This window comes from Podarcis cretensis (genome assembly GCF_951804945.1).
Source record: "Podarcis cretensis genome assembly, chromosome: Z".
NCBI lineage: Eukaryota > Metazoa > Chordata > Lepidosauria > Squamata > Lacertidae > Podarcis > Podarcis cretensis.
The window spans coordinates 50,956,058-50,977,339 of record NC_137184.1 but is presented as its reverse complement, the minus strand read 5'-3'; the positions used below and the strand labels follow the sequence as shown (position 1 = coordinate 50,977,339).

Sequence of the window (21,282 nt, the reverse complement as noted above, 5' to 3'; positions counted from 1 at the left end):
TAAATTGTATTTTCATCAACTTGTTTTTATTATTGGTTGTTAGCCTCCCTGAACCCGGTCTTGGCTGGGGAGGGTGGGGTATAAATAAAAATTTATTAGTAGTAGTAGTATCAGTAAGAAGGAAAGAATAAAAAGAAAACAAAGCAGCAAAAAGAAAAATTGCTTATTAAGAAGAAAGCAATACTATTAATAAAGCAACTTAAGAAATAATAAAAAGAGGAAGAAAGCGTTATTATGATTGTTTTCTTATAATTATTAGGAAGAAAGCAATAATAACAAATAAAAACTAGTAAGAAAACACGAAGGAGTAGACGCAGTTCCTTCTCTGCCCGCAAGGGGGAACGCCTTTCCCGAAACGCTCCAGGCCAAACCGCTCAGTATAATACTGTAGGAGCTATCCGGAGAAGTGGCCGGGTGCAGGTCCTGCCAGGGCGCTAGTCCACACTCCGATGACCTTTGCGAGGCGGGGCGGAGGTGAGGATTCGGCGCAGAAGCCCCGCTTCTTCTGGTGGAGCGGCTCCCGGGGATCAGTTTGAGCCCCGCTTTTTTTTTTTGGTAAGGGTTTCGGTCTCTTGGGCTACCGCGCTGCCAGGGTCGGCAAGAGGCGGTTTAACCCCTTTTCTGCTGGGCAGCGTCGTATAGAGCGGGTGGATCGGGAGTTCGGTGTCTGCAGAGGAGGGGTTAAGTAGGCGGGGCCAGGAGAGGTTGGTTACGTTGGCGCACCAGCTGGGCTCCAGAGCAGCTCGAGAGTCATGCGGAGCAGGAGCAATTCTGGGGTCCGCTTGGATGGCTATGCCCGCCTCGTTCAGAAAACGATCCTCGGGCACCAGGTCAGGCAGGCGGTGGTTCAACGGATGGAGCGGAGCGTAGGGTTTGGGGTGTAGGCGGGCAGGTGGGAGTTCAACAGGTGGTGCAGCGAACAGAGCTTTTTTGCATTGAATGCAGGCGTGAAAATGTTCGGCCTGAAAGCCAGCGGAAGTTCAACAGGTGGGTGGGTTTTTTGCAGGGAGGCAGGCGGGAATTCAATAGGCGGAGCAGTGGTTGGCTTTTTTGCAGGCAAGAAGGAGTTCAACAGGTAGAGCAGCGGACGGGTCTTTTTTGTATGGCGGGCAGGCATAGAAATAGGCAGGCGTAAGTTCAACAGGTGGGTGGGGCTTTTGGGCAAGTGGGAGTTAAACAGGCGGTGCGGCGAACGGGGCTTTTTTTGCATTGAATGCAGGCATGGAAATGTTCGTGGTGCAGGCCAGAAGTTCAGCAGGTGGGTGGGTTTTTTGCAGGCAGGCGGGAGCCCAACAGATGAAGCGGTGGGTGGGGGTTGGAATGGAAATGTCCAGAACGCAGGCAGGCTGAAGTTCAACAGGCGGAACTATGGGTGAGGTTTTTTGCAGTGCATGAAGCCATGGAAATGTTCTGCATGGAGGCAAGCAGAAATTCAACAGGCGGAGCAGCAGATGGGGCATTTTCTAGGACAAGTAGGCAGGTGGGAGTTACAGGTAGAGCAGCGGATGAGGGATTTTTCAGGGTGTGCAGGCAGGTGGGAGTTCAACAGGTGCAGCAACAGATGAGGCTTTTTCAAGTATGGGCAGGCATGGGAATGTTCAGCACACAGGCAGGCAGAAGTTCAAGAGCTGGAGCGGCAGATGGGGCATTTTCTAGGGTGAGTAGGCAGACGGGAGTTAAACAGGTTTAGCAGTGGATGGGTTTTTTTGCTGGGCGTAAACATATGGAAATGTTCAGCACATATGCAGGTGGAAGTTTAACAGGTGAAGTGGCATATGAGGGCTTTTTCAGGGTCTGCACACAGACGGGAGTTCAACAGGTGGAGTGGCAGACAGGGATTTTTGCATTGTGTGAGGGCAGGCAGGAGGTTATCCGGTGGAGCAGCGGATGGGGCCTTTTTGCAGGGTGGGAAGGCTTTGGAAATGTTCAGCATGCAGGCAGGCGGATGTTCAACAGGCAGAGCAGTGGGTGACAGGTATGGAAATGTTCAGCGTGCAGGCAGATGGGAGTTTGACAGGTGGAGCAGCAATCTAGGGCTTTTTGCAGTGCATGAAGCCATGGAAATGTTCAACAGTCAGACAGAATTTCAGCGGGTGGAGCTGCGGATAGGGCATTTTCAAGGATGAGTAACCAGGCAGGATTTACAAGTGGAGAGGTGGATGAGGGAAATTTCAGGGTGTGCAGGCAGATGGGAGTTCAACAGGTGGAGCAACAGATGAGGCTTTTTGCAGGGCTTACAGGCATGGAAATGTTCGGCACGTTCAACAGGCGGAGTGGCAAAGACGGGCTTTTTGCAGGATGGGAAAGCATGGGAATGTTCAGCATGGAAGCAGTTGGACAGCGCTTTTTGCAGGACATGAAGGCATGGGAATGTTCAGCACCTAGGCAGGCAAAAGTTTAACAGGTGGAGCAGCGAACAGCCTTTTGCATTGTGTGAAGGCAGGCAGGCAGGCAGGAGTTCAAGTCAGAGCAGCAGACAGTGGCTTTTTGTACGACGGGCAGGCATGGAAATGTCCGGCATCCAAGCAGTTGAAGTTCAACAGGCGGAGCAGTAGGTTTTTTTTAAAGGGTTTGAAGGCATGGAAATGTCTGGTAGGCAGGCAGATATTCAACAGGTGGAGCGCCTGAGGGGGCTTTTTACAGGGTGTGCAAGCAGGCAGGTGTTCAACAGGCCCATCTCTCTGCAGAACCCCGTGACAGGCCTGCTGCCAGCCAGCGCTGACCACCCGGACGCCTGGGTCCGCGACAATGTCTACAGCGTCCTGGCAGTTTGGGCGCTGGGATTGGCTTACCGCAAGAATGCTGACCGCGACGAGGACAAGGCCAAGGCGTATGAGCTGGAACAGGTAACTAGGGCAAAGTTAGAAAATAATATAAAATAAAATATACAACAATATAAAATAAAATAGGGAGGGAAAGAAATTAAAAGAAAAGAAAAATACAATACAATAAGATAGAACACAATAACAAAGTGAAAATGAAAATGAAATTAAATTAAAATAATATTATCCAAGGCGCTGAGCATATTGCTAGGCTGCCACCCCTCTGGCCTGAAGGCTTCCTGGTGGGTAAAGAACTCGCACCCACAACCCAAAAACCCATTCCCCAAAAGACTGGCTTTTCCCTTCCCCCCCCCCCCCCGACCCTGGGGTGGGGAAGCACCCTTCTTGGGAATCCTCTTTTGGGTCCTCCTTGCTGGCAATACATCTCCCTATCTCGCGCTGTAACCTGAGAGCCGTAGCGCCTCTCAGCCGGGGCAGCTGTTTTCTGCCTGTCCTGACATGACCCCGGGGCGGGGGTGGGGGCGAGATCGAAACCCGATTCCTAGGCCGAATGCCTGAAATGCCAAGTCGAAAAGCAGAGCGGAAAAAACCGAGATACAGACAAACAAACTCTATTGGCTGCGGATCTCCAGGTCAGCAATTCGAACCCCTGGCTTCGGGCCTGGGTTGGAGGAGCTTTGGGGTTGTCCGTCCCGAGTTCGAGTTTTGAGTTTTGAGTTTACAGCGGCGTTTTTCTTCTCCCCGCAGAGCGTGGTCAAGCTGATGCGAGGCCTGCTGCAGTGCATGATGAGACAGGTAGGGGGTCAGGCTTGATGACCGCTAGGTGTACCTTCCCATGTTTTTGCAACATTTCCCAGATCTGATATTCGGGGTCCGGCTAAATGACCACTGGGGTATCCCATCCCTCAATTCCCTGCCATTTTATGGACCACACAGGGAGGTTTTTCCAGCATTTCCCAGAGCTGATATTTGGGGTCGGGTTAGATCTCCCATTTTTCTTCCAGGTGGACAAAGTGGAGGCCTTTAAATATACCCAGAGCCCCCGCGATGCTCTGCACGCCAAATTCGCACCCGGAACCTGCGCCACCGTCGTCGGTGACGACCAGTGGGGTCACTTGCAACTGGACGCCACCTCCTTGTACCTCCTAATGCTGGCCCAGATGACGGCATCAGGTGAGATATTTTATTTTATTCTATTGTTTTATTTTATTTATTTATTTAATTCTTTAATTCTTTAATTCTTTTATTTTATTCTGTTATTATTATTCTGTTATTATTATTATTAATGTATTATTATTATTGTTTTGTTTTGTTTTTATTTTATGTTATTCTATTATTATTTTTATTCTGTTTTTATTATTGTTTTTTTATTATGCTATATATATATTTATATATATAGTATACTATATATATATATATATATATATATATATATATATATTAAAAAATACATTTTTCATTCTTTTATTTTATTCTATTATTACCTTTCTTTTTGCAGGGCTGCATATCGTCCACAGCCTGGATGAAGTCAACTTCGTGCAAAACCTGGTTTTCTACATAGAAGCAGCGTATAAAACGGCGGTGGGTTGGGGTGGGTGGCGCCGAGTGCAGCCCCTGAGAAAAATAATCACAATAAAAATAGAAACTGATAAGAACCCATTATGATAAGAACCGTTCAGAATAACAAACCCATAATAGGAATCTGTAAAAATAATATTAAGCTGTAAGAATAATCCTTAATAAAAATAATAATCCATAAAAATAACCCATAATAACAACCCATAATAAAAATTATAAATAATAATTACCCATTAGAATAAAAGCCCCTAAGAACAACCTATTAGCATAATAAACCATAGTAGGAATCCATGAAAGTAATAACCTTTAATACTAACACATAATAATAATAATCAGCCATAAGAACAACCCATAAAAATAAATCATAATAAAAATAATAGACCCTTAATCTGAGCCCGTGATCATAATAACTCCTAATAATAGCAAGAAAAATAACCCCTAATAAAAATTGTAACCCCTAATAAGAATAATATAAGAATAATACCTCATAAGAATAATAACCCATATTAGTAATCCATAAAAATAATAACCCCTAGTACTAATCCATAATAAAGATAACCCATAATAACCCATGATAATAATAAGCCATAAGAATAACCCATAAAATAACCAATAAAATAATAAAAATAACCCCTAAAATAATAACCCCTAATAATAGCAATAATAATTGCCCCTAATAAGAATAATAACCCCACAGAATAAGAAACCCCAAAGAATCACACCTAAGAAGAAGAACCCCTAATAAAAATAATAAAAGCTTGATCCGAACCCATGATTGTAATAAGTCCCTAATAATAGCAATAATAATATCCCCTAAGAAAAACAGTCACTCCTAATAAACCACAATAATAATAACCCCTATGAGTAACAAACCTAAGAAGAATAAACCCACTAAAAAATAAAAAAATAAAAAATGATAGGAACCCATGATCGTAATACAGTGATACTTTGGGTTAAGAACTTAATTCGTTCTGGAGATCCGTTCTTAACCTGAAACTGTTCTTAACCTGAAGCACCACTTTAGCTAATGGGGCCTCCCGCTGCCGCCACTGTGCGATTTCTGTTCTCATCCTGAAGCAAAATTCTTAACCTGAGGTACTATTTCTGGGTTAGCGGAGTCTGTAACCTGAAGCGTCTGTAACCCGAGATACCACTGTAACTCCTAATAATATCAATAATAATAACCCCTAATAAAAATGGTCAACCAAATAAGAATAACAAACCCCTAAGAATAACAAACACCCCTCTGAAGAATTCCTCATAAAAATAATAAGCCCATAATCCGAACTCAGGATCATAATAGCTGCTAGTAATAGCAATAATAAAAACAGTAGCCCCTAATACCACCAATAATAATAATAACCCATGTTTTTTGTGGGGCAGGATTTCGGGATCTGGGAACGTGGCGACAAGACTAACCGAGGCATCACGGAGCTCAACGCCAGCTCAGTCGGCATGGCCAAGGTGAGGGGCACGGGGCGAGGCGGGATCAGGTCCCACTCAGGGGTGCCTAAGCATGGGTGCTCATCCATGGGTACTCTTTCTCCCTCTGCAGGCGGCCCTCGAGGCCTTGGACGAGCTGGACCTCTTCGGGGCCAACGGAAGCCCCCAATCAGTGATCCATGTGTTGTCGGACGAGGTGCAGCACTGCCTGGTACAGACCTGGGTTCGGGGGGGGGGGTCGAGTTACCGAAATACTTTAATTTCTGAAAATTTTGAAAATTTACAATTTAGAAAATTCCCAAAATTAAAATCCAGAGGGTTCTAGGTAGCCTCCTCCTCAGGGTGTTTGTTCTGAATGCAGAGCTTGGAGGGCCACCCGTCCCGGATGCCCGAGACTTTTAAAATTGAAAATTGAAATTGAATAGAAATGAAAATTTTAAATGGACATTGAAACTTTACAATTTTAAATTAACAAGGAAAATGGAACAATTAACAAAAAAATGACATCAAACAAAATTATTAACATTAAAATTTTAAATTAACATTTAAAACTTAAAATTAACATTTAAAATTTAAAATTAAGAAAAAGTAAATTAACATTAAAAATTAACATTAAAAATTTAATTTAAACCTACATGGGAACTTTGAAATTGAAAACATTAAAAAATTTAAATTAATATTAAAAGTTAAAAATTTTAAACTCACTTTCACAATTTGAAATTAGCCTTGAAATTTGGTGGCCCTCAGGTCTCTTCCGGCTCTATGATTGCATCCTGCTTTCCTGGTCTCCCTTTTCTTGAGGGGGTTAGACCAGATGACTGTTCTAGGATGGTGCTCTATGATTCGTCTGCCTCTCCTCGCAGTCCATCCTCCATTCGATGCTGCCAAGGGCGTCGGCTTCCAAGGAGATTGACGCCAGCCTCCTGTCCATCATCTCGTACCCAGCCTTTGCCGTCGAGGACGCTGAGGTGGTGGAGAAAACCAAGCGGGAAATCATCGACAAGCTGCAGGCAAAAAATTTTTCTTTAAAAATTAATCATTTTCTCATTTCTTTTTTAAGAAGTCACATTGGGAAAAATCAGTAAAAATTATTTGTAAAGCAGTTTCCCCTTCCTCCTCTTCCAAAGGGTCGCTACGGTTGTTGCCGGTTCCTCCGCGATGGCTACCGGACTCCCAAAGAGGTGAGTTTTGTTCTGTTCTGTTTTGTTTTGTTATTTTATATGTTTTTCAATTTCAATTTTGTTTGTTTGTTTTTATTTTTTATTTTATTTGTTCATTTCATTTTTATATTTATTTCTTTATTTTAACTTATTTATTTTCTTATTTTCCCAGGACCCCCAACGCCTCTACTACGAACCCTCCGAGCTGAAGCTTTTCGAGAGTATCGAGTGCGAGTGGCCACTCTTTTGGACCTACCTGCTGATTGACGGAATCTTTCACGGCAATGACGAGCAGGTTGGGGGGGGGCTTTGATGACCCAGGTTGGGTTCAGGGTTCAAATTCTGATTCCCTGATTGATGCATGTCTGTCCAAAGGTCCGGGAGTACCGGGAAGCCCTGGAAGGCATCCTCATCAAGGGGAAGGACGGGATCCGCTTGATCCCAGAACTCTACAGCGTCCCATCGGACAAGGTGAGTGGTTTTATTTGGGGGGGGTCTGCCGTCTGGGTTCCCATTTCTAGAACCCGCAACCTTCTCTCCCTGCAGGTCGACGAGGAATGCCAAAACCCTCACACGGTGGACCGGGTTCCAATGGGGAAGCTGCCGTTGATGTGGGGCCAGTCCTTGTACATCTTGGGGTGCCTCCTTTGCGAGGTGAGCACCCTTGGGTGCCCGGGGTCCCAGGTTCAGGGTCCTGCTCTGGAATCAAACCCGTCTCCCCCCTCCTTAGGGCTTCCTAGCGCCGGGCGAAATTGATCCTCTCAACCGGCGCTTCTCGACCGTCCCCAAGCCAGACGTGGTGGTCCAAGGTAAGCCCATTCCGAGGGGGTTTTTAAAAATAAAATAAATTTATTTAATAATTTTTTTGATACAAACATCAACCACAAAAGACACATACAACAAAAACCATAATAACAATAATAACACAGTTTGACAATTCAGATTTGGATACATTGATATACCTATGACCACATTTTTAACAATATTTCCCGCCTCTCTCTCCTCCCCCTACTTCCCACCACTATCCACCTTATCGCTTAAATATTCCTTCCAGATTTATTTATATTTATCCATTCTTAATTTGCGCCGACATGCAATTCGTTCGTATGTAGCTAGTCTATCCATATTATCAATCCATGTGTTCAATGGAATCTTTTTGCGGCTCATCCAGTTCATCAAAACAAGTTGTTTTGCTTCTAATATAGCACGGTACATCCATTTTTTTTGACCCCTTGAAATCTCCCACATTTCTGGAATATAATTTAGAATTAAATTCAGTTCCCCTAAATAACAATTTCTTTTTATTACTCTTGATATAAATATCCTCACCTCGCACCAAAATGATCTTATCATTGGGCAGGTAATCAACATATGTACTAAGTTCACATTTTTACTCCCACATCTCCAGCAGTTGTCTGCATTTGTTATTTTCTTCTGGTATAGTTTTGCTGGAGTCCAGTGGACTCTGAATATTACTATTTTCTGCTGAATAAGTCTTAGTCTTAGATCCATGGAGACTATTTCTGTTGACTTGACTCCCATATATCATTTGTTATCTGTACCCCCAACTCTTCACTCCATTTTTGTATATCGTATTCTAAATCATATTTCTTCCTGTTGAGTAGGGTTTTATATAGTGCAAGTGTAGAGCTTTTTGTTTTTGTTGCACAAATTGAATCTTGTAGCAGCATGGGTGCTTCTGATGCTGCTATAGCCAAACTGCCTTTCCAACATATGTTTCAATTGGATGTATTGCCATGGTGTTTCACTGGTTAATCCATACTTTACTTGCAGTCTTATATTCCACAAATCTGTAATTTTCATCAATTACCGTATTTTTCACCCTATAGGACGCACTTTTTCCCCTCCAAAAATGAAGGGGAAATCTGGGTGCGTCCTATGGGGGGAATGCAGGCTTTCACTGAAGCTTGGAGAGCGAGAGGGGTCGGTGCGCACCGAACCCTCTCGCTCTCCAGGCTTCAGGAAGACATCCACAGCCTAGGCAGCCCTGCGGGAGTTCCCACAGGGCTATCTAGGCTGTGAAGAGCAGCCTGCTTCCCAGAGCGCCGGGCGCGCTTAATGCAGAGCGACCGGCGCTTCGGGAACACATCCGCAGCGTGGGGAGCCCTCTAGGAGTTCCCCTCAGGGCTCCCCACGCTGCGGATAGCAGCCTGCCGCCCGACGCGAAGGGCACCCTGAAGTAGAGCGTCCCTCGCGCCGGGCAGACATCCGCAGAGTGGGGAGCCCTGCAGGAGTTCCCCTCAGGGCTTCCCACACTGCGAATAGCAGCCTGCCGCCCGGCGCGAGGAGCGCCCTGAAGTAGAGCGCCCCTCGCGCCGGGCAGATATCTGCAGCGTGGGGAGCCCTGCAGGAGTTCCCCGCAGGGCTTCCCACACTGCGAATAGCAGCCTGCCGCCCGACGCGAGGAGCGCCCTGAAGCAGAGCGCCCCTCGCACCAGGCAGACATCCGAAGAGTGGGGAGCCCTGTAGGAGTTCCCCTCAGGGCTTCCCACACTGCGGATAGTAGCCTGCCGCCCGGCGCGAGGGGCGCCCTGAAGCAGAGCGCCCCTTGCGCCGGGCAGACATCCGCAGCATGGGGAGCCCTGCAGGAGTTCCCTGCAGGGCTCCCCACACTGCGGATAGCAGCCTGCCGCCCAGCGGGCGGGGCGCACTGAAGCAGAGCGCCCCGCGCGCCGGGCAGGCATCGGCCAGCCCCACAAGCTCAGGGGACAGCAGGGAGGCGCAGCGCCGCTATCCCGCTGTTCCTCGACCTGGTTCGGTTTCCCCAACCTGGTTTTGGGGGGGAAATAAAGGGGGGGGAAATTCCTTTATTCCCCCCCCCCAAAAAAAAAACTAGGTGCGTCCTATGGGACGGAACGTCCTATGGGACGAAAAATACGGTAATTGATTCAATATCAAAATACCTTTTTTCATCCAATTTTGCCAAATTATTACTTGATTTCCAATTTTTAATTTTGGGTTGGCCCATATTGTTAATTTCTCATGTTGATAGGGGTCATCCTTATTATTTTTATTTATATTCATCCAAATTTTTATTGGTGCTTTAATAGTCTCCAGGATAATAGGATATTTCATAAAATTGGAGCCGAGTTTAGTCAGGGAGGTTTTGACGACCCAGGTTGGGCCAGACTTGGGTTTGGGGTTTGAATTCTGATTCCTTGATTGACGCCTGTTTCGGGGTTTTCCGGGACCGGAGCGGCTCCAGATTAACTCCGGTTTCCCCACAGTTTGCATCTTGGCCGAGACGGAGGGGATCCAATCGGCTTTGAGGAAGGAGGGGATTGAGGCGGAGACGGTTTCCAGCGTCTGTCCGATCCGGGTGCAACCGGCGAGGATCCTCAGCCATATCTACGCCCGATTAGGTGATGTGGAAAGGGAGCCCAGGTCATTTGGTCTGACCCCAAAAAATTACAAATTGGAGGAACAGTGGAGAAAAGGCATTTGAGTGGGATTATGGGAAATAAAATAAAAATAAAATGAGCAAGATAGAATTGGAAGAGGAGAAAGGGACCCTTGGGATTCCGTTTAGAAATAAAGGGGAGGAATGGCAGAGAAATGGTATTCGAGTGGGATTATGGAAAATAAACATAAAATGAGCAGGATAGAATCAGAAGAGATGTGGGACGCCTTTAAGGCAATATCTAAGGTGTGGGTTCAAAACCCTATAACATTTCCTTGAATGACATTTTAGGGAAGTTTTAAACAACTGATGCTTTGTTGTTGTTTAGTTGTTTAGTCATGTCCGACTCTTCGTGACCCCATGGACCAGAGCACGCCATGCACTCCTGTCTTCCACTGCCTTCCGCTGATGTTTTAATGTATTTCTATTTTCTTTTGTTGGAGTGGCTAGGGAAACCCAGCCAGATGGGCAGGGAGTAAATAATATATTATTATTATTATTATTATTATTATTATTATTATTATTTCTCCACAGGCCGTAACCAGCACATGACCCTCAGTGGGCGCCCCTTCCGCCACATGGGCGTTCTGGGCACCTCCAAGTTCTATGATATCCGGAGCACCATCTTTGCCTTCACGCCACAGGTGGGAAGTTCCCTGGCTGTCATCCAGTCCAACCCCCTTCAGATTTCTCCCCCCCCCCGCCCCGCAAATTTGGTGAATCAGGAGAACGCCACCAATTAGTTTATCCTCTTAACAAAACATCCCCAATTTGATCATAGCTGTTATTTCCCCCTCTGGGGGGAAAGCACCGTTTTCCATTCTCCTCTTTCATGAATACAACGATCAAAAAAATGTTTCAATATATCCCCCCTTCCCCTCTCCCCCTTGTTTACCCACCTCTCCCTCTCTCCTCACAGTTCCTCGACCAGCAGCAATTCTTCCTGGCGCTCGATAACAAAATGATCGTCGAAATGCTCCGGACGGATCTCTCTTACCTGTGCAGCCGCTGGAGGATGACAGGGCGTCCCACCATCACCTTCCCCGTCTCGCACATGATGCTCGGTGTGTCTCATGTGTTTTAAATTTAAAATAAATTTGTAAAAAAATAAATAAATTGAAATTTCAGAAATTTCAATTGAATTTCAGAAATTAAATGTTGGAATTTTCAACTAAATTTCAATTAAATTTCTGACATTTAAAACCCTTTTGAAATTTTAGAAAGTTCAATTAAATTGCCTGAATTTTAACAAATCATCTTTTGTACACGTTTCCCTTTTAACAATTTTTAACAACTTTGCTTCAACTTTCATACATATTGCCCTTAACAGCTCAAATTGGATCTTTATTAAAAGTCAGAAGTTTTGGCTTCCTGTTTCCGGCGGTGGGAAATGGCAGATTCCCACACGATCGGACTCCAGCCCTTCTGATAATTCAGGGCTGATATGGGGGTAATTAGCCCTGGCAGCCTCCCCAGGGTAGGGGAGGACTGTCTCGATGACTCGCGGTTTGCCCCATGGCAGGGGCACTGGGTCACGGAGCAAGAGACGGACTGACAGTCCTGTGATGCCACCCCATAGCCGGAGGCATCTGTTTGGGAAAATATAAAGATTTGAAAACCAAACAGACACGCTCTGAACTGACGAAGCTGGAAAAAACCTGCAGTATGTACAGTCTCTGGTGTAAAAGATCGAAGTTCAAAGAGATCCTCATCATGATGTTTGGGATCTGGAGGGGCTTGATATGTTTTTTCTTCTTCTTCTAACATTAACAATTCGTTTTGCATGCCAAGCCTCATTAAGAACCTAAATTGCTCTTCAAAAAGTGAGTACAGATGGACTTTTATATGTAATTGGGACCTATTCGCAGCCACTTTTCTTTTAAGATTTGAAATGCCCGTTAAAGACGAAAACAAAGAACAAAATGGCGTCTACCACTACACACTTATGGAATATCTGAAATACCTCCCTGATCAAGAGAAACAGGAGCTAACTGATGGTTGGTCATAAAGACTGGAAACAATATTATATATACAACTGTTTGCAAAAAGAAGTTTTTATTATGAGCAAGAGAAAGGGCTAAATGGATGTCTGGCAGCCCCCCCTAGGGCCCGGAGAGGGGTCTGGGTGGATTCCAAAGACCAATTGTTAACTGTCTGATATATGGCTACATTGCAAACAGTCTGCTTAAGAATAAATCAACAAGGAGTTTTAGAAGGAGGTTTCTCTCTGTTTCTTTGATAACAGCTTGACGGGAAAGATTAACAATTTGGGAGCTGCCAAAATAACAATTCTCAAAGAGTCTGGAATGGATGCAATTAAATGAAGCGGTGCGATGAAAAACAAAAACAGCTGAAAGAGTATAATATACGGACAAATCTGCACTCCATAGAAAAAAAAGTGTCTGTTTTCTGACATGAATGAGGATCACAGAGCCAGAGACAAAATGTGGAGGATAAAATCGCGATATGGAATTATGAAAACCACTGATGATAATGAGAGGCAGGACTATGATGTGGAAAACGCTTCAGAATTCAGACCGTGAGAAGCCAAAACAAAAAATTATTACAATTTGGAAGATAATTGGAAATTTTTTATTTTAGTGTTTTGGTTTTTTTGGATTTGATTTGATATGTTAATTGGATGTTCTTATTGGAAAATTAATAAACGCTTAAAAAAAAAAGTTAGAAGTTTTAAGAAATTCACTTCAACTTTGATACGTATTTCCCTTAACAGCTTGACATTAATTCATATTACATTTCAGAAATTTTAACAAATCAACGCATCTTTCCCTTAATCTTTTGACTTCCATATTTTTTGAAATTTCAATTTCAGGAATTTATTAAATGTTATAAATCTTAACAAATTCAACTTTAGTCTGCATTTCCCTTAACAGTTTGTCTTGAATTTTTATGACATTTCAGAAATGTTAATAAATCAATGCACATTTCTCTTAACTTTTGGACCTACTTTTTTTTAACGTTTCAGGTATTTAAATTTCAAAAATTTATTAAATATACTTTTTAACAAATTAACTTGAACTTTCCTTCAACTTTCTCTCAATCTGTTGACTTCCTTTAAAAAATATAATTCAGAAATTCCACTGAATTTCAGGGATTGATTTGACTTGAATTTTCATGGCCGCCCTTTTACGGTGCTTATTTCAATCTCATTCTTCTCTCTTCTATTCTGATGGCTGCCTTTTCCCATCCTAACTTCTCTCTCCTTCCCTTTCTTCCCTTTTCATTCCTTTCTTCCGCCTGGCCAGATGACAGTGGTGATGGCATCCACCCGGCCGTTTTGGCCATGCTGCGGAAATTGCAGGACGGATATTTTGGAGGAGCGAGGTGAGGATTGCAGGAATCGTTTAATGCTGTCAGATGGGAGGTATCAAAATAGTTAAATTATTATTATCATTATCATTATCAGCCCAACAGAAGAATCTGGTTCTGGGTTGATTTATCTATGGGAAGCTTTTGCCAGGATTTCATTCTTAGGATGGTCGATTTCGGAGGGATCCCTCAGGGGTCACCTATGATTCTCTGATCCTTTCAGAATCCAGACCGGTCACCTGTTGGACTTCCTCACCACCTCGTGCCACTCCCACCTGAGTTTCATGGACGCTGGGCCGGATGGTAAGCCCTTGGTGTGTTCACATGCCGCAGCTTTTTTGAAGCCATCCTGGCTTGTGATTCGAACCCGGAACGATCAGAGGGCATTGGTGGCTTGAACCCGGAACATACCCTCCGGACGTCCCTCTTTGCAATCGCTCGCTCGGACTGGAGACGAACCTTATCGTTCTGATCGCAGCCTTAAAAGCATCCCAGTCGGAGTGCTGTCCCATGTCATCGGAGAAAAGCCAAAGGGGATAGAATAGGACATCCCCATTTTTGGCAAAGGGTTCAAATCTGGACCTTCTGGGCTACACAGACGCTGCCTTAAAGGTGTCCCAGATCCCATCGGAGAGATGTCAGAAGGGATGGTAGGACGTCCCCTCTTTTCACAGAGAAACATCACCCCTCTCTCTTTTCCAGCGGACATCTGCGACGAGGTGGCCCAATACCTGGACCATCTCCTCCACCAGGCAGCTCCCAAGGCCCATCTCCCGCCCGTGGCTCAGAAAGCCGGCTTGCACCGCTTCCGGGCGGCGGTGCGCACCACCCAGGACTTGGTGTCTCTGCGGTCGAAGGCGAAAGAGCTCCACGTGGAGAGTAAGTATGGCCTCCCAGAAGCGGGTCAGACTGGATGACCTCTGGGTTCCAGCCCAACCGTTCCACCTTCTCCTTGCAGACGTCGACATGTACATCCCTTCCAGCCTCTTCCAGGAGTCACGCCACTCAGTCCACCTTCTGGAGTCGCCGCCAGATGGCAAGGTGAGTAGCCAGTTCTGATTGGGTTTGGGGGCGGGAAAAGCCATGCAAGAGGGAGAGCTTTTCAATTCTGCAGAAAACACTTGTTTCTCAAAGCCAACCCATAGAAGGTAAAAACTCCTTTTCCCCTCCCTTTCTTTAAAGCCACATAAGAGGGAGGGCTTTCCCCTCCTGCCCGAACCTCCCATTTCTTGAAGCCCATTGGGAGCGAGGCTTTTCCCACTCAATGCTAAACTCCCATTTCTCAAAGCCAAGCCAGAGGGAAGGTTTCTTTCTTTCCCTTTTTTTAAAGCTACATAAGAGGGAGGGCATTTTCCCATTCCATTTTGAGACCCCTCGTAGTGGGTTTTGCTGGGTGACATTTGGGGTGCCTCCTCACTCAACCAGCCTCCCTCTCTGCCCCCAGACGTCTTTCCCTGCTGAGGTGGACCTCCCAAAAGATGCCGACGGGAACGTGGACTGCCGGTCATTGGTGGATCAGCTCCGGGCTTGCGCCACCCTGCAGGATCAGGCCAACTGCCTATCCATATTGTACAGCCTCAAGTAGGAACTAAAGTTTTCTTCCATTGGCGTTTCCTTCATGAGAACTTCGGGCCTTGGTGAATTGATTAAATCTGTATATCGCCCTGCGTTGCGGGGAGTTAGACTGGATGACCCTGGGTCTTTTCCCTGGGATTTAAGAGCACTTGCTCAGGATCCCTTCTCTCTTCCCTCCTTCCTTATTTTATGTTATTGTTTTCCATAATCTTTCCCATAATCCCACTCAAATGCTATTTCTCTGCCATTATTGGCTTTTAAGTTGGTGTTGGACTGGATGACCTTCTGGGGTCCCCTTCCGACTTGGACGCTTCCTTTTAGGGGTCCCGATTGGGAGACGGAGCTATATGGTGAGGCGGGAGCCACCGTGGGTGACCTCCTCACAGAGCTGTATTCGAAAGCTGGCACCGCTCGGCAGTGGGGCTTGATCCGCTACATTTCCGGTGTCCTGAGAAAGAAGGCGGAAGCTTTGGATGAGGTTGGGATATTTTGAAAAAATATTAAAATTTTGAAGAAAAAATAGGGTTCAGGGCAGCCTCCTTTTGGGAAGAGTTCAAGGGGATCAGTGTAGATGAGAAGGTACCCTTCTCTCTCCCCAGGCCTGTACCAGCCTCCTGTCACACCAGAAGCACCTCACCGTGGGTCTCCCCCCAGAGCCTCGCGAACGGACCATCTCGGCGTGAGTTTTTGGGGTCGCCACTCGATTCTGGCACTGGGCCATCCCAACGGGGAAGGCAATCGGGGGGCAATCCCAACCGGGGAGATAATTGGGGGCAAAATGAGGGTATCTGGACCTCCAGAAGGGGTCAAACCCATGTCTCTTGCACCAGGGGCACGTTGGCCTTAGTCCCAGTATCCTTACTGGGAGCTGGAGGATGGGCTCAGTTTTAATCTCCTAGGTTAATCAATCAATCAATTAATTAATTTGATTTTCTTGCATTCTCGTTGTACATAAGTCATCTCTCCTTTCAGAGACTTTAATTTAACTTAACTTAAACCTTTTTAATTTGCTGGTACAGGCCAACTAAAAATGGGCCATGACAGGTAGAATACTAAAGGTATGAATTTATTGTTATTACTGATTGAATTTTTCAATTTAATATTAATTTTAAATTATAAATTATTGTCAGTTTTTTCATTTTCATTTTAATTGATTTAAATTTAATGCTAATTTTGTTTTAAAATTTAAAATTATTTTTAGACTTAAATTACTAATAAAATTTCTAAATTTAAGTACAATCCAAATTCAATTTGCTTAAAATTTTGAAATTTTAATAATAATAATAATAATAATAATTTTTATTTATACCCCGCCCTCCACAGCCAAGGCCAGGCTCAGAGCGGCTTACAAGCAATAATAAAAACAAGTTGAATGATTACAACTTAAAAACAAAATGATTATTATTGAATGTTTACATTTACATTTAACTTGAATTTAAATTCTACATTTAAATTTTCAAATTAAAGTGGTTAGGTATTAAATATTTAAATTCAATTTCAGATTTAAATTAAATGTAAGCTTAAATTTTTTGACTTACCATAATGCCTTATTTTTAAAATTTAAATATTTACTTTCCATAAATTTAAATCATTTAAATTAAATTATTTTTTTTAGATTCGCCAATTTAAGTTCAGATTTAAATTAAATGTAAGCTTAAATTTTTTAACTTAGTATTATCACTTTTTTTTAATTATTCTTAATTTCCGTAAATCTAAATTATTTAAATTAAAATTATGATCCTTATTAAATTTGTCATCAAAATGTTGCGTAAAAATACAAAACAGTTGGTAGAGCTGGCGACTCTCGATCCCAGTGTCCTGGATTCAATTTTCATGTCTGGTGAGACATTATTGCCTTCATCGGGGTCAGACTAGATGACTCTCGGCTTCCCAACTCAGCTGTTTTTCCCTGCCAGCCCCCTTCCGTATGAGGAGCTTACACGCCTGATTGAGGATGCCAGTGAAGGGAACCTTAGCGTCTGCATCTTGACCCAGGTGAGTGCTGGGTGCTGGGGAGAACAGTGGCGGGGACCCCGTTTTCCAGGAACTCTGGGCACCCGGCTTTCCCGGGAACAGTGGTTTGTTCCCTGGAAATTTGCTCCCTGGGAACCATAGTCCTCCAGGAGTCGTAGTTCATTCCCTGGAGATTTACTCTCCAGGAACCGTAATCCTCTGGGAGTCGTAGTTTCTCCCTCTCTTCTGGTTCCAGGAAATTATGGTTTACCTGGCCATGTACATCCGGACGCAGCCGGCCCTCTTTGCCGAAATGTTCCGCCTCCGCATTGGGCTCATCATCCAGGTGATGGCGACCGAGCTGGCGCAGTCGCTGTCGTGCTCAGGTAGGCAGGAGCCTAGTCCCAAGGCCACCAATTCCATAAAATAGGCGAAATTGTCCCATATAATAGGAGAAATACGGTATTTTTCTCATATAATGGATATACGGCATTGTGCCGTATAATAAGAGAAATGCAGTATACCCCTCCCTCACATAATAGCAGATATAGGGGATTGCTCCGTATAATAGGAGAAATACTGTATTTTCCCCATATACAGTAATAGCAGATATATGGCATTGTCTTTCTCTTTCTTTCTCTGCTTCTTTCTCTTCTTCCTCCCTTTCTTTCTTTTTCTTTCTTTCTCTTTTTTCTTTCTTTATATTCATTCCTTCTTTCTGCTTTCTCTTCTTCCTTTCTCTTTCTGCTCTTTCTGCCTTTCCATTTTCCTTCTTCCTCTGCTTTGTCTTCTTCCTTCCTTCCTCTCCTCTCTCATTCCTTCCTTTCCCTTCTTTCCTTCCTTCCTCTACTTTCTCTTCTTTCTCTTCTTTCTCTCTTTCTTTCTCTTTTTTCTCTTTTTCCTGTTTTTTCTTTCTCTGCATTCTCCTTTCTTCCTTTCTCATTCTTCCTTTCTCTGCTTTTTATTTATTCCTCTCTTCTTTCATTCTTCTTTCTCTTCCTTCTTCCTTTCTCTTCCTTCTTTGTTCTTTCTTCTTCCTACCTTTCTCTGCATTTTCTTGTTGCTTTCTCTTCTTTCTTTCTCTTCTTCCTTTCGCTGCTTTCTTTGCTTGCTCTTCTTTATTTTCTTTCATTCTCTGCTTCTTCTGCCTTCCTTTCCCTCTTCCCTTCTTTCTTCCTTTCCCCTCTCCCTCCCTATCTCCCAGCCAACGAAGCCACGCAGACCTTGTTGAACCTCAGCCCATCAGACGTCAAAAGCCTCCTGCACCACATTCTGAGCGGAAAGGAATTCGGCGTCGAGCGCAGCGGTCAGTCCTTGCAGGGTCAGACTAGATTCCTCTGGGGGCTCCCTTCCACCCCGATCCAGCACTGAGAACCCTGCTGTCTCCCTGCAGTGCGTACTGCTGACTCGGCACCAGGTGTCTCCATCCGCGAAATGGCTGGCGCCACCAAAACAGAGCGTGCCGGAATCGCCCAGCTCCGGAGCGAAATCCAGCAGGGGGGTGATTGGCGCCCCACCAAGGAGACGCGTCAAGGCGGGTGGCGACGGCGACGGCGTCTCGACGGCGCCCTCAACCGGGTGCCAGTGGGCTTCTATCCAAAGGTGTGGAAGGTCCTGCAGAAGGTGAGTGCCAAATCTGGTTTGACTCCAGAACAGGATTGAATCTCCCAGATTTGAGTTTTATGAGGCCAAATATGGAGTGAATGCAAATCTCCTGCGTTTGGATCTGAAGTGTGCAAGGTCGAATCTGGTGTGTGTGCAAATCTGAGCATGACTCCGGAGCAGGCACACATCTGAGTATGAATCCAAAGTGTGCCAGGCCGAATCTGGAGTGAATGCGGATCTCCTGAATTTGGATCCTAAGTGCATGAGGCTGAATCTGGTGCATGCGCCAGTCTCTTTGAGTCTGAATCTAGAGCGAGCACAAATCTGAGTGTAACTCTGGAGCAGGTCCTGGGTGCAAATTTGTCAAGAGGGTGACTCCATTTCCACTCTTTTCTTCCTAGTGCCACGGTCTATCCATCGGTGGCTTTGTCCTCCCGTCTTCTGCCACCCAAGAGGTAATGGCAACTCGGTTTCCCTACTGGCACATAATAATAATACTAATGATGATGATGATGATGATGATAGAAAGATGGAAACAGGGAGAGGCAGAGAAATTGAAAGACAGATAAAGAGAGAGAGAATGAGGGAAAAATGGAGACATAGAGAGATGGAGAGATTGAAAGAGAGAGAAAGAAAGATGGAAAGATTGAGAGAGGTTGAAAGAGAGTGAGAAAGAAAGAAAGAAGGAAAGAGATAAGAGACAAGAGGGAGAGAAAGAGGGAGACAGATGGTGATGTAGAGAGAGAGACATCAAGAGAGAGATGGAGAGATTGAAACAGAGTTTAAAAAAGAGGGATCAAAACAGAGATGAAAAGAGCAGGAACGAGAGTGAGGAGAGTCTCCCCTGGTTTCTTTATGGACACGGGTTCAAATCCTGACGCCCATTTTCCATTTTTGACAGATGACACCGGGTGAGATCAAGTTTGCCGTTGGCGTCGAGTCGGCGCTGAACAAGATCCCGCAGCCAGAATACCGGCAGCTCTGCGTGGAAACCATCTGGGTGTTGACCCTGTTGGCTGAGGTTGACTTTGATGGAGCCAGGAGGCTTGTCAGCATCGATGACATCATCAAGATGGCAGACGAAGCGTTCCGCCAGGAGCAGGTGAGGGTGGCCACCCTTGGGTGGGGCAGTTGATTGATCACCCAAGTCCCACAGCACCATTCCCAGGGAAACAGAGCAGCGTTACTTGCAAAATTGGTTTTAGAAGTGGGATCGCGGTGCCAAACGGCAACATCTCACCCGTCTTTTTGGCTGATTGTCTTTATTGATTTTTTGCACCTGTTTGGGATGATTTATTGATCGATCACCCGGTCCCACAGCACAGTTCCTGGGGAAACGGAGCAGCTAAGCTGGTGACATTGGTGTCAAAAATGAAATAATGGCACCGTTTTCTGCTCTCTGGCCTTGACTCTTGTCTCCTCTTTCCTTTTTTTCACCAAATGCAGAAAGTCCTGGGTGCGGATGACGCCATGCTGGAGAGGGACCCCGCCACAGGCATCTGCACCTTGCTCTATGACAGCGCCCCCAGCGGGCGCTTTGGCACCATGACTTACCTGTCCAAAGTGGCCATCACCTACCTGCAGGAGTTCCTCCCCGAAGCCGGCTGCAGCATGCAGTAGCCAAGAACGAACAAATCTCTCAATAGTCTTTCTATCTTGCCTTTGCCTTGCAAATTATATGCAAATTAGGTTTCCCAACACAATTAAAGGGAGTTTTTTATTCAGGGAGGGAAGATTTTTCAAGGCTGTGTGGCGTTGGAAGGCTTGAAATTATGAAAAGTATGGTTTTAATTGTTGAATTTTAAAAATCATTTACCCGGTAATCATTTCAATGATTTTTAAATTTAACAAGCCTTTAATCATTTCAGTTATCAATTTAAAAATGATATAATCATTTCAGTGTTTGTTAAATTTAAAAATTATGTGATCATTTCTATAATCTTAAAATTTAAAGATTATTTAATAATTTAAATAATTTAAATAAATGCATGGGTTTTTAATTTTTTTAATTATATCAATCCTTTAATTATTCAAAGTATTTAATCATTTTAATAATTCTTAAACATAATAATTTAAATGATTATTAAGAATCAAAAATCCCATGCGCCAAGGAAGATGATGGAAAGTCCCGAATAAAATGTATTCCTTTCCTTTTGGTTTTGAAATGATTTTAATAACTTCTATAAAATGTCCTTTTTATGTTGGAAATAATGATTTTGTAGATTGAAAGTCTCCAATAAATGCCTTAATTCCGTTTTCCGATCTGAAATTATTTTGGTTTTGAAACAATTTTGGCGATCAAAAGTTTCCCAATAAATGCCTTAATTTTGCTTTCTGATATGAAATGATTTTGGTTTTGAAATGATTTTGGCGATCAAAAGTCTCCAATAAAATGCCTTAATTTCGTTTTTCGATTTGAAATGATTTTGCTTTC

The 21,282-nt window shown here is 44.3% G+C and overlaps 1 protein-coding gene across 2 annotated transcripts; it reads left to right on the top strand.

The window, feature by feature from the left end:
- Window positions 1-712: 712 nt before the first annotated feature.
- Window positions 713-21,104, top strand: LOC307208180 (phosphorylase b kinase regulatory subunit alpha, skeletal muscle isoform-like). Of its 2 annotated transcripts, none has more exons than XM_079962648.1 (30): window positions 713-830; window positions 2,688-2,846; window positions 3,531-3,578; window positions 3,788-3,956; window positions 4,282-4,364; window positions 5,745-5,825; window positions 5,917-6,015; window positions 6,668-6,814; window positions 6,932-6,985; window positions 7,137-7,259; window positions 7,340-7,435; window positions 7,511-7,618; window positions 7,695-7,773; window positions 10,213-10,347; window positions 10,920-11,029; window positions 11,305-11,449; window positions 13,652-13,730; window positions 13,939-14,018; window positions 14,418-14,594; window positions 14,674-14,756; window positions 15,160-15,296; window positions 15,612-15,768; window positions 15,890-15,969; window positions 17,207-17,285; window positions 17,500-17,629; window positions 18,448-18,549; window positions 18,637-18,866; window positions 19,250-19,303; window positions 19,750-19,950; window positions 20,295-21,104. In XM_079962648.1, the coding sequence occupies exons 1-30, from the start codon at window positions 753-755 to the stop codon at window positions 20,466-20,468; spliced, it is 3,477 nt and encodes a 1,158-aa protein (XP_079818774.1). In that variant the 5' UTR covers window positions 713-752; the 3' UTR covers window positions 20,469-21,104. The 2 variants fall into 2 exon arrangements, with proteins under 2 accessions (XP_079818774.1, XP_079818775.1); XM_079962649.1 differs by lacking the exon at window positions 713-830 and adding an exon at window positions 856-987.
- Window positions 21,105-21,282: the final 178 nt, after the last annotated feature.